Raw genomic sequence first — 15,253 nt, 5'->3', positions numbered from 1 at the left:
TGGACAGAATCTGATGGAAGCTTAGGAGCACGTATATAGAGGGAGAAGAAGGCCTACCTTCATACTTCTTCTCCAAGCTTGTGATACTCGTGAATACAGGACAGCTAGTTGAAAACAATACTACCTACGCCCGTGACAATAGTAGCTTTAGAAAAGCTAAATCTTTAATTAATATAAGTATTATTATATATCTAATAGTTCTATATTGAGGTCTTTTATAAGTCTAGAAAAGAGAAGATTATAGCTAATATTTAATGATACTTCTTAATAAAATTATTAAATACTGTAACTAATAATATCTTAACCTTAATTATTTTTTAAATATTAAAATTAATTCTTTTAGGTACTGAATTTAAAATTAGAGCTAGTAAAATATACGACTATTATTAATGCTTATTCTTAGAAAATTTTTAAAAAATTAATATACTAAATTTTTATATATATTATATAAGATAGCCTGCTCTATAAAAAAAAATAAATAATAAAACAATTCAAAAATTCTAGCTATTCCTATTTAAGCTAATATATATATAGATTTATCTAAAATAACTATAATAATTATAATTAAGAAGGTCTTGAAAATATATTTAAGATATAAATATATTTTATACTATAATAATATCTAAACTGCCAAGTTAATATTTCTTATTAATATAAATTATAATAGTCTATAACTAATAGTCATTTATATTTTTTTTCTATAATTACAATAAACTTTACTATCTTTAATTAGGATTTTCAGTATATTACTAGTTATAATAAATTTACTAAATATTTAGACTTAATTTCTAGCTTGTCTAATTAGACCACTTAATACTAGAATATAGCTCTTACTAAATATATTAAATTTAATTCTATAATTAAGGTATCTTATAATATTTTATCTTTAATCAAAATATATATTTAATATTGAAATACTTTTAATATAATATTATTTTATATATTTCTAAAGTAATAGTAATTATTATAGTTGTAAACTCTTTTTTCTAATACTAACATTAAGTAATTATAATAGCTGCTTAAAATATATTTAAGAACAACACTTCTCTACCTAGTTAAATACTAAAAACTACTTAATTTTATAGCCATATAACTAAATATTCATATAATAATAATTATATATTAATTAAATCTAATATCTAAACTTAGGTTTATATTTAGTTTTACTAAAGCTACTAATTGTAACGGGCGTAGGTAGTATTGTTTTCAACTAGCTGTCCTGTAATCACGAATATCACAAGCTTAGAGAAAGAAACAAAAGATAGATGCGCAGATATCTTCCTCCCCCCTTTTATCAAGCTTTCCCAATCATACGTCAAGACTTCCGACTTCCCGGACTTGCATGCCGACGGATCTCTTTCCCGAAGTTATGAGGACGGATCTCATTTCCTACGAGGCCGCAATTCCGAGGCTGTACACTGATGTTGCAGAAACCTTATTTTGTGTAACAGGCTGGATACCTACGCGCTAGTATAGGTCAGACCGCTTGACTAAAAAGGTACAAGACAACTGATCAGAATGATCAGTTGAATCTAGCGCCCTATATAGCAGCGAAGGCCACGCCTGAGCCGTTATTCTGGGGTTCAACCCATAACATTTTGGACCAGGTTGAGGGCATGGCCGACAACCAAGATCCAGGCCATAGCCTGTGACAGCTAGTAGAAGATAGATAACCATGTCTGCAGTTAAAAGAGTGGTTGGGTGCGCAGCTTGTTTACTAACCATGTTAGGAGTTAATGCCTAACAGGTCGGGCCATCTATTGTTATAACAAGAATCACTAAAAAAAGAATTCAGTAAGCTCTTATTTTTGGCCTATTTTGGCCTATTTTGAATAATAACCTTGTTTTCTCTTCCAAGAACTTTCCTCTTTTAATCCCAAGGATACCCTTAGGACACATTGAACCTACTCTAAGGACCCTTTTGGCTTTATCTAACAGATAAAAGCAAAAGCCAGGTATGAAATACTCAGTATTGTAACAAAACATAGCAACCAAGATAACTATATGTTATAAGAGCCATTGCTTAAAGGTTTAGTGTAGACCAACATATTCGCCTGATTTACGAGATATAATATTATCCCTTTTAGCAGAAAGTCCTAATAGAACCAGCATTTTACTGGATGCTTTAGCACTATTACAGACTGGCTTTGGTGCTTGCTGAAGATCATCAGGGCCTCTGAAAAATGATAGGTGCGGCTTACCGCTAGCCTGGCTCGTGGCAGGCAGACTCAGCAGCATGTTTACTGCACTTGGTGCCTGGTTGCTGACTCGGAGGATTCCGAGTTGGAATCTTAAAATATGTCGTGACGCACTATCCCCGTTTGTAAAGTGGACCCACATTTTGGATCCGCCAGTCTGGCACATCCTGTCCTAAGCCCGCCTTTGCTGATTAGTCATCCAATAAATAATCCAAAAACTTCAATGTTGAACCAATTTAAGTAGTGAGTACATGCGTGAAAATGTCATTGACAAATAATGATGGCTTCACATTGCCTCTTGCCAAGAGACAGAAGGTGGTCGTTGATGAGGCTGCTCAAAGGAATACGTACCATGCTGGATCTAGGATTTTCTCACCATTTCGCGTAAGTCTGGACTTAAACGATATTTTTCGAGGAGCGTCCAACTGTATCTGACTAACTTTGGCCAGACACTTGGACTAGTTTCACCGACATCCGTCCCCTTTACATGTACGCGACTGGGTAAAGCCACATTTCAATTAACAACGTCTGTCGGCCGTTGCTTGCATACCTATGACCTGCGTCAAGGGCTCAAGCTGGTTTTTATTAGCCGCCCACAGACTCCACGCGACATTACTGCTACGTTCGCATGGCATGATATCTTATTCGCAGCATGGGGGTCTCTCGGGCCTGGAGGCTCCGGTGGAGTTTGGGTTTTCAAGCGTGGCAAGAAGATTGCATCGCTTGAAACACCCATTGAAGCCTACGCACCTATCGAACACCTAACAGTCTTCGGTTCCTGGATAGTAGGCTGCAATGGGCAGTCGGTGAACGTCTGGAAGAATGGCTCATACGAGCATTACACGACGCTCACCCTTGCACACTCTCGGGATACCCCGGGTCGAGCGGCTTATGCAACCCAGATTTGCAATATGCCAACTTATCTCAACAAAGTTCTCATCGGAAAATCAGATGGGACCGTGGACATCTGGAACGTGAAAACCGGAAGGCTTGTCCATAGCATATCTGCAGCTTTCCCCAACGCCGGCCCAGTTACTGTACTTCGACCAAGCCCAGCGCTTTCAGTCATCGCCATTGCCTACAAAAATGGGTCAATATCTATCCAAAACGTTGAAACTGGCCAGTCTATATTCTCTTTTCAGCCACAGGCGCCGCGGGCGCCAGCTATAACCTCTCTCACTTTTCGGAATGACGATGCTGGTGCTGGGGAAGACGGCCAGCAGTCTGGGGCTATGGCAACCGCTTGTCTAGCTAGCGGCGACATTACGCTTTGGGATTTGAACCGCGGTGGTCGCGTTGTGGGTGTTCTTCGCAACGCCCATAAGGTCTCCGCGGGCGACCCAGGTTCAGGTATAAACAATATAGAGTTCCTGGATGGGCAACCAGTTATTGTATCAACCGGAAAGGACAATTCGTTGCGGACATGGATTGTGGACGAGTCTCCATTTTCACCAATTCCGAGGCCTCTTCATTCGCGAAGCGGCCATTCCGATACCATAACCACCGTCTCTTTTCTCCCATCACATTCTGACGGTTCGGAATCTACAGCAAAATGGCTGTTGAGTGCGAGCAAAGACAGCAGTTTCTGGGGGTTCAGTCTACGGAAGGACAGTCAAAGCGCTGAGCTATCTCAGGGCTCTGTAGAACAGAGAGCCAAAAAAAGGGGTGTCGTGCTCTCAGACGTGAATAATGGATCTATATCAAGCCAGCCCAATCTCAGGGCACCGGAAGTGACTTGTATTGCATGTTCTCTTAACCGAGATGGTGGAATGGGCGTCACCGTTTCGGGTACGATCTGGTCTAACCCTAAAACTACCGACACGACTGCCTCGAACAAGACTGGCTGGGAAAGTATTGTAACAGGTCATCGTGGAGATAAATATGCCAGGACCTGGTTTTGGGGCAGAAAGAAAGCTGGACGTTGGGTGTTTGAGACTGGCGATGGAACCGATGTTAAGGTAAGAGTGACCATTGGCATTCGCCAATTTTAACTGACCCACGTCCTTAACAGAGTGTTGCTATTTCTCAATGTGGTACGTTTGCAGTGGTTGGATCTGCAGGTGGTAGCATTCGCCTTTTCAATATGCAATCAGGCCAACACCGGCGGAGCTATCCCTGTCAGAAAACAAAATACGACACGGGTAGTGAAGTCAGATACTCGAACAAGCAAGTTCATACTCAGCATACAAAAGCAGTCACTGGCCTGGCAATTGACAGTTTGAATCGAACAGTTGTCAGCTGTGGGTTGGATGGGAAAGTTAAGGTGGGACCTTCCAAACAATATTACTCTTGTCCCTATTACTGACTGCGTACTACCCTGTTACAGTTCTGGGATTTCCAGTCTGGTTTGTTAATCAAGGAACTTGATTGGTATCCAATGACAGCAATCACGGCCCTAAGGTATAATAGCATGAGTGAGCTAGTTGCATTCAGCTGTGATGACCTTTCCATACGTGTGGTTGACATGGAAACAAAGAAAATCGTGCGTGAGCTGTGGGGATGTGCTGGACAAATAAATGATTTCGTCTTCTCCAGCGACGGGCGTTGGATAATTGCTGCTTCTATGGACTCCATTGTCCGAGTGTGGGACTTGCCCACTGGTCATCTGATTGATCTTTTCCGCGTATCCAGCACATGCACGTCTCTGGCCATGTCACCCACTGGTGATTTTCTAGCCACTGCACATGCAGATGGGGTGGGCATCGGTCTCTGGTCAAATAGGAGTCTATTCATCCCAGTATCTACACGGGATCTGAACGTGGATAACCTCTTGGATACCGGACTTCCCACTTCCTCTGGAGAGGGAGGTGTCGGAATTATTGAAGCGGCTTTCCAGCAGGATGATGAAGAACATGACGGTGATGGTCCAATCTCATGTACAGAACAACTCGATCGAGAGATGTTGACGCTTAGTGTTGTTCCCAAGAATAAGTGGCAGACTCTTGTTCACATGGATTTGATCAAGGTAATATTTTCTTCTGATTTTACTCCAATTGTTCCAGATTTTCGTTCAAACCCAGCTTCTAACATCGTATTTAGGAGCGGAACATGCCAAAGGAACCACCAAAGCGTCCTGAGAAGGCTCCGTTCTTCCTTCCTGCGCCTGCTCCTGATGGTGCACCTAAGCACAATGCCAATGCAATTTTGCTAGAAGAAGGAAAACTCACAGAATCTTCACGTGTCGCCAAGTTACAGATCACCAAGAACACCAATGCAGGCTCTCGATTCACATCACTGTTGCGAGCGGGGTGCGTTTCTGGAGACTTCGAACCCTTCTTTTTCGAGATGAAGTCTTTGAACCCGTCCAGACTGGAAATCGAGATTCGATCGTTAGACCCGCAAGTCAACGGCGGGCAGTCCGAACTGTCGGCTTTTGTCATGGCGCTATGCCGTCGCCTTGCTTCCAAAAAAGATTTTGAGCTCGCCAATGCATGGATGGCAGTATTTCTCAGAATACACTCGGATGTTGTTGCGGCGTGCTCTGATCCAAGTGAAGATACAGACAGTGAGCTGAGAGAGCATCTTGATCTTTGGAAACGCGTACAACAGGCTGAAACTCAACGTCTGGCCAGTTTAGTTGGCTACTGTCGAGGCGTTGTTGGGTTCTTGAGGTCTTCCCGTTAGCGTAGGCTGCATATATTCAAATGCCGATACACATTTTTCTATAGAAATACACCTTATTCCACAGGACCCCCGGTACGCTAGATATTGAGTTGAGGTGATTCATTCCTCCTGGAGTAGCTCATATATATTGGATGCGTGCGATGGGATACAATCACCGACGCCCTGCTCAGTAGTTCCAACATGCAAAAAAGATCGGAGTTCACGCTTTGCTGTCTCAGTACCAGTGTTGGTCGTATAGTCGGATTGCCGCCTCTGTACTAAGCGCCCAAAGCAATCTGATAGCTGTGCAGTAGTAAGGATACTCAAGTATACCTCTGCACGGCGAGAAGCAGGGTCCATCATGATATGCAATGGGGGAAGCTTATCGAGGATTGCCCTTAGGTTCAGTACCACCACGTCCCTGGGATAAAAGAGATCGAGGATTTGCTTTAAGATCCGCAAAGAATATAGGACTGCATGCATCTGCGCTGTCAGGTGGATATCCTCCCATTTGAGCCGTTTACCAATATAGCCATGTTTGACAGACTGCTCCAGTTTCTGGAAGTCGTTCTGAGCTAGCTCAGCATCTGCAACGAGGTATACGTCGCAGAGAGCAAAAGCTGCCCAGTAGTCTAGATTATCATTGCTCTTTTTGAAGCTGCTTTGCAAAGTCTCTAGACGGGCTTGAAGCAGTTCTAACTCGGCCGATATAGATCCTTCATCTAGTAATTTCAATTTATCTTCAGTAATTCGCCGACCGCGCCGGACGAATTCTGCTATAAAGCAATGCCTTTCATCGATAGGACGGGAAAGGTTCATGATTGAATACGCAAGTTGACGATATTCGCGGCCTTTGGCCCATGCGCATTTTCTTGTATGATCTTCGTTGAGAACAGAAAGGTAGACATGTGGGTAACCCATATCTGTATACTCACTTCGCATTTCGTACTGCCAAAATAATTCCGAGATCCTGGTATCAATGATCTCGAGGAGCTCTTTCGTCCCTTGTGCTTGCATCTGGAGATGGTCACTTTGATATTCACTGGCGAATTGCTGATATCTGGTCATTTCCACCTCAGCGATGCCCATTTTTGTCCGCCGAAGTAGCTCTACCAAGCTAGTTTCTGGCCGGGACTTCGATATTTGAAATGCAAGCAATAGCAAATTAGGAATTCCCAAGCGCCGAGCCACAAGCGAAGGGCGCAGCATCGTAGCTTTGATTTGAGGGAATAGTGGCTGCTCAAAGCCTGACTGTAATTCCACCGAATCTAAGAAGACGACCGAACCATATTTTCCGAGGTCGTAGAGAAGAAGATCCGAGTCATTCGTAAGTATGCAGGCACCCATACGTCTAGCGACGGAGGCACAGTACGCGTCAGCTTCCCCTGATACCATGGTCGTAACACTCGCCCAAGGTAAATTTTCAATGTCAATCGTGTGTAGGGGCAAGGTATCCCTGATAGAATCGAGGATATTTGCTCTATTCCAGCGGCACTTTAGGTCTTCAAACACTGCCGAAACCATAAAGGGATTGGCAGGAATATTGCCGTACTTAGCGGGTGTAGGTCGGCTGCGTAGCACATTATCAGGTTTGATAGTTCGGTTATAGACGGGAGGTTTGGACAAGTCGAAGCCATTTCTAGTTTCTGCACAAAACAGCTCGAGTTTATTCCTTTGATTCTCAAGTCGGGCAACTCGGGTTTCGCGCTTATGTACAGGCAATGCGCCGTCGAAATAGATGCTCTCACTGAAGCCGGTTAGTTCGAAGAGTCTCCGGCATACAATGTTTGTATATACATCTCAACGCCAAGCATCTTCAGATGCATCAAATAAAGCATGACCCCGCGGCTTACTTCGTCGCAGGTCGGCAAAGCGTCAAACGTATTAGAGCTGGTCGTCAGAAACCATGATAATAGGCGTGCGTAGACATTGTAAACCAGGCTTGGCCCATCAATCACAACAGATTTTATGCACTCAAAGTCGGCATCCGCACCACTCTGAAGTAAGACGGTCTGGCAAAAAGGAGTCAAGTGTCGCCTTACTCGCGGAATACCCATTATATGAGCGTGGTGACTGAGCTTTGCTTGATCGGTTGAGGAGATTTTGCAGTGAAGAGCACACGGGTTTATGTCGAGAATTGAGTGCCCCACAAAGTGCATCCTATGGGCTCGAAGTACCAACGTACCAACGCAAGTTATCAGACTCAGCATCCCAGACTATGGGTTCAAGTTACTAACTACGGTTTTCTACTACATCCAGTGGTTTTCCGAAGCCGCCAGTGAACGGTTTCATTCAAGATGGAATAATAACCCAGATTTGATGGCACTGATAGGACTTAACACTGTGGACCAACATACCTACTTTTATGTGTGAAACAGTGTCAGTGCTAATCAATCTCTGTGCATCAAAGTTGTCAACATTCTAGCAAGAGGCTCATTCGTACTGTACGCCTATACAGGATATAGTACATGCCTAGATGACCAGCTCTATGCTCTCTGTGATTGGATTGGATTAAAGGTTTCTTTACAGTTAAGCTCCACGAGGGTCGAGTCAGCAAACCGCGATCGACATCCCGATCATCCTGACTAAATTCTCATAAGTTGGACTTATCCACCTACTCGCAAAAATTCTCTTATGAGACAGCAGCCATCGACGGGTCATGCTGATTCGGCTAGCTGAATCGAGTACTGTTTTTGCACGGTTGCACACATGTCGAGCGCTATCAACACTGCCGCATCGACGGGAGTTAAGCGACACAGGGGTATTAAAAAAATTCGTTGTTTGCTTTCTTTTTTGCTTCTCCGATCAGTAATACCGGCATTGACCACGATAGAGCTGGATAGGACCAAACGCGAAGAATCCACGGGTTATACATTCAGCCCTGATCAATCGGATAATTGATCATTCGCCAAAGCCACTGAGCAACTCTTTCACAGCCGCGAGCTCATTCTCCTCATAGTCGCGCAGATGCGGCGCAAGGGAGTTCTGCCTTGTAGAGATAGCTGAAAGCTTTTCTATTGCTAAAGCTTGGAGGCGCCTGAAAGATTCTAGCCCATGTTTAGGGTACTCCGATGTTGCTTCTGAAGTATCCTCGACTAATATACGCGAAGTGGCCTAGGAGACACATTAGTCTAGTCCACGAAGGGGATACCGTAAACAGAAAGTACGAGCCATCCACATACCGAGGCTAAGCCATAAAAGCCTCTTAAGTAGTCTTCACAGAGTTCGATGCTCCTGCAGAAATGTTGGATGGAATATCGTAACTGTCGACGCATTCCCTCGTTATCCAGCGAATTGGCGTATACGTAAAGGATTTCGCCCAAGCGAGCGTGAACCTAAAAGTATTAACAACTATTTCAGACGTAATCTGGTTTATGAGACACACATTCCACGCATGGGGTACAATTAACAAAGCCTCCTCAAGACTGAATATTGCCTGTGGGCTCAATCCTTGCGATTGGTACAGTTCTGCAAGCTCACACCAAGCTTCAGCATCTGTGGGCGTGGCCTCAAGGAGCTTTACTAGGCTAGATATGGCATCTGTGTATCGAGACAGCGAGCGAAGGAGAGAGATTCGACGCTTTAGTATCGGCTATTCACCATGGTAAGTACTTTATCTCCAACTGGCGAATACAGACAAACCAGGTTGACGGGGTCCTGAGACAGAATATCGTCGTAAGTTTTGAGACACCGCTCTAGGCTTGGTTGGTCTTGTGCGACCGCCTCATCGTAGAGACTCCGTAGCGCTGAGACTCTCTCGTTGGAAGAACCGAAACGATGCACTAGACGTTCAAGACACGCTAAAGCAGATTTGTCGTCTGCGGATTGTATGCATGATAAGAAGAGCTTCTCCAGAGAATCGAAATCGCTTGGGGATTCCTGATGCAGGATCGAAGGCCGTTGGCCGAGAATGGCAGGGGCTTGCTGTGCACGATGGAGGGCTGCCTTGAGACTGGACCTGTGACTGCCAGTGAATTGAAATTCAGCCATTGACATTGCTGGCATGTTAATCTCGAATCGACTATAGAGAATACAGCAGATAGAATGAAAATAATTAAACAAGCATGGATGAAAGAAAGAAGCTAGTTACTGTCTTATTGTCCCGTGACTTTCAACTCCGCAATCTGACGTACTCTCCGATTGGTACTCCGCATTGATCTCAACTGACCAAGAGCTACAGGTATATAATACTGGTTCCCTGGGGTTCTTCGCTGGCTTTAAGTCAAGTGTGAGTATTCATCAACCAAGTTAACTAGAGCTGATGGCTTCTGACGAACTTCTATAGGATCGGACCCAATGACATTACCCTCACCTTTTGATGCAAGTTACAGTGGTCAAGCGACCACCTACTCGAAGTAGTCTGACCAGCAATCTCGCCCAAAATGTAAGTAACTTGCGTTCGGCAGCACTGGTTGAATCTTATTCACACTCTAATTAGGTTCGAGAAATCGTTGTATGACCTGATAAAAGGTCTGAGGAATCACAAGGGTTCTGAAGAAGACTATATTCAGAACAGCCTTCGGGAATGTAGAGCAGAGATTCGATCTCAGGATATGGGTGAGCCTATTTCTTACGGCGTCTTAGTACACGTCTTCTCTTAGCTAAACATATCCCAGAAAAAAAGGCCACAGCCCTTTTGAAGCTAGCGTATTTGGAAATGTTCGGTTATGATATGTCCTGGGCATCATTCAATGTTCTAGAGGTCATGTCATCATCCAAGTTTCTCCAGAAAAGAGTTGGCTACCTTGGGGCTTTACAGAGCTTCAGGCCCGAGACAGAAGTGCTGATGCTTGCTACTAACTTACTCAAAAAGGTCAGCTTATGGCCTCCAATGTTATACCTGTGCTACTAACAAATGTGCTCGCAGGATATGGTTTGCTCAAACCTACAAATAATCTCCCTTCCGTTGAACACTCTCCCAAATATCATAACCCCGTCTCTTGCCATGTCGTTGCTTCCCGACGTCTTATCTAGGATTTCCCACTCCAGTCCTTCGATTCGAAAGAAGGCAGTAGTATGCTTGTACCGCCTGGCCTTGGTTTATCCCGAGGCTCTAAGGCTAGCATGGCCTAGGCTAAAGGACCGTTTGATGGATGAAACAGAAGACAGCAGTGTCACTACAGCTGTACTCAATGTCGTATGCGAGCTTGGATGGCGGAGGCCTCGTGATTTCCTCCCACTTGCGCCAAGGTTCTTTGAGCTTTTAGTGGAAGGGGGTAACAACTGGATGTCTATCAAAATCATAAAACTTGTGAGTTGTTTATCGACACTTGGCTTTTGGCAATGCTAACCTCCCTAGTTTGCAACATTGACTCCTCTGGAGCCTCGGCTTGTCCGGAAACTCATCCGGCCGCTTATCAATATAGTCCAGACGACCACCGCCATGTCATTGCTCTACGAATGCATTAACGGAATCATTCAAGGTGGCATTCTAGAGGGAGAAGGAGCGCTTGAGGACTCGCATGAGATTGCAAATCTTTGCGTGTCAAAGCTCCGAGGCATGGTTGTTACAGATTTCGATCCCAACCGTGGGTGTTCCCTATTATTATCCCTATGCTGTGCTAACGGATATCAGTCAAGTACGTAGCACTGCTCGCATATAGCAGGATTGTAGTATCCCACCCTCATCTGATTTCGATGCACCAGGACGTCATAATGAATTGCCTAGAGGATGCGGATATCTCAATCCGGTTGCAGGCTCTGGAGCTGGCGGCTCGAATGGTTACAGCAGACACACTACAACCTGTTGTCGAACGCCTTATTGGTCAGCTCGAGGAACCTCAGCATACTTTTGCCAAGGGAGATGCCTCAGATGCCGGTGATGTAACGGAGTTGGCAAACTACGTCGGTCGCAAGGAGCTGGGGAAACATCAAGCCTATTTTCCTATCTCTGACGAGTATCGGGTCGAAATCCTGCACCGCGTCTTAGACATCTGTTCTCATGACAACTATTCAAGGCTAACAGATTTTGAATGGTATGTCAGTGTATTAATTCGACTGGTGAAGCATCTTCCCACAAGAGTTGAAGGAAATACGGTGTGTCAAGGGTTTGAAACTAGCTCCAGGGACGATGCGGCAAGCAGAATTGGATTGGAAATGCGAAATATTGCTGTTCGTGTCAAGAATGTCCGGATGGAAGCTACAAGAGCAGCTGAATTCCTGCTACTCGTTGATAACAGGCAGTCAGTGTTTGCGAATGTTTCTCTTGCAGATAATGGTGTGCTCGGTCCTCTAGCTTGGGTCGTTGGTGAATACGCCGAATATCTCTCGTCCCCCGGTCCGACGCTTCAGTCACTCATCGATGCGTCTACCACGTCATTGTCTGGAAGCGCCCTTGCTCTTTTCGTTCAGGCTGTCCCAAAAGTCCTAGCTCGCATAGTCCATGATTATGGGGGAACATGGGACGTGACACAGAGAAGTGAAGTTTCCCTGTTCTTGGCGCGGATCGTGGAGTTTTACGAAGGCCTAGCGACTCATCCGGATCTAGAAGTACAGGAAAGGGCTATTGAATTTCTGGAGATTATGCGCTTGGCTGCTGATGTGATGCAGACGAGCACGCAGCAGGCTCAAGTGCCATACTTGCTGTCGTCGGTTATTCCAAGTCTGTTCTACGGGCTCGAGCTCAACCCGGTGGCGCCAAACGCGCAGGGAAAAGTCCCCTTGCCAGATCAACTATGTTTGAATGTGCCGTTCAACGACAACGTTCGCAAGCTGTTTGAGAGTTACCAAGATGGTTTTTACGCGCAGCCCTATGAATTTTACCGCGTCGGTGTCACACAGTTGCCACATAAACAGCAAGGCGGATTCAATACGATCGAAATACAGCCGAACTTCTCATATCAGGATCCAGGTATCCTTGATGAAGCATTGGCTGCAAGCTTGCGGCAAAAATTAGAATGGAAACAACGCAACAGAGAGGACCCGTTTTACATCGGTGCTGATGAACGGAATGATGCAACGGCACCAACGGAGCGGGCGTTTGGTTCTGTCCACAGTGAGGCTCTGGATGTCGATTCTATCCCAATAATCGATCTCAAGATCAGTGGGCTTGGGGATGAATCTACACCCAAAGCCAGGTCATATGATTCCCAGGGCAAACTGGCTGGACAACCCAAAAAATACGAAGTTATTGCCGATGAAATACTTGATCTCGAAGAAACGGCTGATTTCAGTTCTCCTGACGAGCCCGTCAAGGCGAAGAGAGCATTACTGCAAGTCGACTCTAGCGGTCTTAAGGACTTAACTTTGGGGGATGACGGTCTCGGCCACGCCAATGGGGTTTCCGGGAAGTCTGAGGATGATGCAGAGATGGCTACAGCAATGAAGGAAATCGAGAAAATCAGGCTAAAAATGCAACGAGCGTCCGAGCGTGTTGAACTTGAAGGAGCCCCTTCCGACGGGATGGTTGTAAAAAAAAGAAAGCCGAAAAAAACCAGCCACAACAAAGCTCGAAAAGCTTATCCCTTACAGGAGGAAAATAGCCAGTCAGAAAACGGCAAGAGCTCCTCAACCATGCATAAGAGGACAAGAAAAAGAAAGGGTGACGCGCCGAAAGATTAAGCTAAAGATAAGCTGGATAATTTTGTTCTATTGGGAAGACGAATATACACAGAGTTTACTTTCAAGGTATGCCTTTTCTTTCCGATGCCTTTCTTGTACTCAGCTGGGCTTCAAGAGGTTCAAGGGTCTGACCTGCCTCTACTCACGTAGGGCTCGGTCAATAGTGTCGGCTGGATGTTTGCCGGTCTTTCGGAAAGTAACGTTTGCTCCAACCCCAACAAGGCATAAGGGTGCGAATGCGTAAATATTCATATAAGCCAGCTGTTGCTTCGAAGAGCCAGGCTGAGAGAAAGGAGCATCTATGCCAGCAGTCGGTTGAAAACAGACGCGATTGCGGACCACAATTGTGGAACGATCCTCAGCAACTCAAATATAAGTCCACCGCAGACAACAAAGGCAAGAAGAACTATGAGTGTTTTAGCGTATTGTGCCAGCTGCCTAGGATTGACTGAGACATACCAACCCAACCCGTTGATAGCGAAGGCTTCGTGTTGTGTTTGGTCGTAGTCGTTTTTGGCTTGCCACGTTTAGAAGCTTCATGCTTTGCGAACTTCTCGTTAGCTCTCCTTTGCTGTGGCGTCTGAGTCTAGTAGGGCTAGGTCAGCATTTCCTATGTATATGTAAAGAACCATGTAGTTGGGAAATAACTAGGTAGAAACGTACCATGATGATAATTGCTTTGAGCTTATTGCAAATGCTTGAATACACCGGTAGCAAGAGAGCTCTTAAGCGTGTTCTAACTGAGTTGGAATCCGCGTTTAGTAGCGCAGGAATCGATGATTCAGTTGCGCCTGGGCAGGAAGTCGGAGAGGCCACGTTGGGGAAACGAACTGCTTCCGCGAAGCGCACAGGGGTAGTCTACCTTAGGGAGATAACCTTGGGAGACGCATGAGATCCAGTCCATTGTTTCAAAATACCTCACGTACCGTTGCCCACTATTGGGAAATCGCGCCCGGTAGATGGTCCAGATTGATTAATTCTAAGGCAGTATTTCCCATCCAAGCTGCTGTCACTCATATCGACAAGCTTATCTCTCTGCCGTGGGCCTCGGATCTCTCGCCCCAATCGCGTGACGTAGATGCTTCCAAGACCTGAATGTCTTAAAGCGTACGACTTAAAAAGACTGACGGCGATTTAGACTGTGATAAGACGCAGGGTACTTGTACTAATATAATATGACGTTTATGAAAGCTTGGTGGCTGATTGCGGATCTTCAAATTTGCGCCTTATAGTACAGTATATCTACTAGATAATTATTACGGGTCGTGCCAGTGACCAGCATCTAGATTTTCATGGCAATAGGTTAGACGAAACTTTAAGCCGAAAAGAATGTCGTCAAATTTGCTTGGTGAGCACATTCAAGTATAGCTGTAAAGTATGTGGTTTCGCGCATTTTCACAATTGCACGTGACAATTATGGAGGCGAATTCGGCGTAGAAGCTGCGAGAACATTGCAGCAACAGTAATATGCAGTATGATGCTCGCAAATTCCGCACTGCATAATTTTCAGAGGCCGCAGATGGATGTATGGTTCATAGCTGGTCATTGAGACCTTTATGTACTCCGAGAAGGTGGTTAGTTACTATATATGGTGAAGAAACTAGCTGCTCCGCCGGATTATCGTTGGAAGTGTCAATCGCTGATTCAGGCTAATGCTCTAGTAGGCCTTGAAAGAGTGAACCCAATCACTTGTTCAAATGAAGTCAAAGGTTGTTGTGGTTGACTGGTAGAATTTCTGAGACAGCCTCCGCAGATCGAATGTTGATTGGGCATTGGGCAGCAGGTTTAGGTAGTACTTAGGTACTCTAGCCGTCAAAAGGTTCATCATGCTCGATCCTGTCTCTCTGCACAATAACAAGAGAGGCGAAAAAAAAGACACAAAAAAGGAATGA

At 44.9% G+C, this 15,253-nt stretch overlaps 4 protein-coding genes across 4 annotated transcripts; 2 read left to right on the top strand and 2 right to left on the bottom strand.

The window, feature by feature from the left end:
* Positions 1 to 2,459: 2,459 nt before the first annotated feature.
* BDW70DRAFT_161649 (rRNA-processing protein UTP21) lies at positions 2,460 to 5,822 on the top strand (the record flags this gene model as incomplete). Its single annotated transcript, XM_073741007.1, has 5 exons — positions 2,460 to 2,582; positions 2,648 to 4,156; positions 4,210 to 4,461; positions 4,525 to 5,163; positions 5,238 to 5,822. 5 exons carry the CDS (start codon positions 2,460 to 2,462, stop codon positions 5,820 to 5,822), a joined length of 3,108 nt encoding a protein of 1,035 aa, XP_073594356.1.
* Positions 5,823 to 5,921: 99 nt separating this feature from the next.
* BDW70DRAFT_161648 (XPG domain containing-domain-containing protein) lies at positions 5,922 to 7,858 on the bottom strand (the record flags this gene model as incomplete). Its single annotated transcript, XM_073741006.1, has 2 exons — positions 5,922 to 7,548; positions 7,599 to 7,858. The coding sequence occupies 2 exons, from the start codon at positions 7,856 to 7,858 to the stop codon at positions 5,922 to 5,924; spliced, it is 1,887 nt and encodes a 628-aa protein (XP_073594355.1).
* Positions 7,859 to 8,040: 182 nt separating this feature from the next.
* BDW70DRAFT_139863 (uncharacterized protein) lies at positions 8,041 to 9,851 on the bottom strand. The gene is made up of 4 exons (XM_073737494.1): positions 9,444 to 9,851; positions 9,187 to 9,393; positions 8,984 to 9,136; positions 8,041 to 8,915 (listed from the first exon to the last, which is right to left on the bottom strand). Exons 1-4 carry the CDS (start codon positions 9,804 to 9,806, stop codon positions 8,703 to 8,705), a joined length of 936 nt encoding a protein of 311 aa, XP_073594354.1. The 5' UTR covers positions 9,807 to 9,851; the 3' UTR covers positions 8,041 to 8,702.
* A 137-nt stretch (positions 9,852 to 9,988) lies between these two features.
* On the top strand, positions 9,989 to 14,035 carry BDW70DRAFT_139862 (putative AP-3 complex subunit delta). Its single transcript, XM_073737493.1, has 8 exons — positions 9,989 to 10,029; positions 10,087 to 10,185; positions 10,240 to 10,358; positions 10,418 to 10,614; positions 10,669 to 11,052; positions 11,101 to 11,329; positions 11,377 to 13,427; positions 13,512 to 14,035. Coding segments are annotated over exons 2-7 (2,916 nt in total). The 5' UTR covers positions 9,989 to 10,029; positions 10,087 to 10,183; the 3' UTR covers positions 13,362 to 13,427; positions 13,512 to 14,035.
* Positions 14,036 to 15,253: the final 1,218 nt, after the last annotated feature.

Source organism: Aspergillus foveolatus, assembly GCF_047715535.1.
Source record: "Aspergillus foveolatus strain CBS 279.81 unplaced genomic scaffold BDW70scaffold_38, whole genome shotgun sequence".
In the NCBI taxonomy this organism is placed as follows: domain Eukaryota; kingdom Fungi; phylum Ascomycota; class Eurotiomycetes; order Eurotiales; family Aspergillaceae; genus Aspergillus; species Aspergillus foveolatus.
Note: the sequence above shows the minus strand (reverse complement) of the source record. Positions and strands in the feature narration are given on the sequence as shown.

Coding starts and splice junctions, on each gene's coding strand:
- BDW70DRAFT_139863 (XM_073737494.1), bottom strand. CDS start 9,806: ATGCCAGCAATGTCAATGGCTGAATTTCAATTCACTGGCAGTCACAGG. Junction 9,394..9,443: donor CTCAGGACCCCGTCAACCTG/GTTTGTCTGTAT, acceptor CATGGTGAATAG/CCGATACTAAAGCGTCGAAT. Junction 8,916..8,983: donor GCTTTTATGGCTTAGCCTCG/GTATGTGGATGG, acceptor TGTGTCTCCTAG/GCCACTTCGCGTATATTAGT.
- BDW70DRAFT_139862 (XM_073737493.1), top strand. Junction 10,615..10,668: donor CTACTAACTTACTCAAAAAG/GTCAGCTTATGG, acceptor ATGTGCTCGCAG/GATATGGTTTGCTCAAACCT. Junction 11,053..11,100: donor CTATCAAAATCATAAAACTT/GTGAGTTGTTTA, acceptor TAACCTCCCTAG/TTTGCAACATTGACTCCTCT.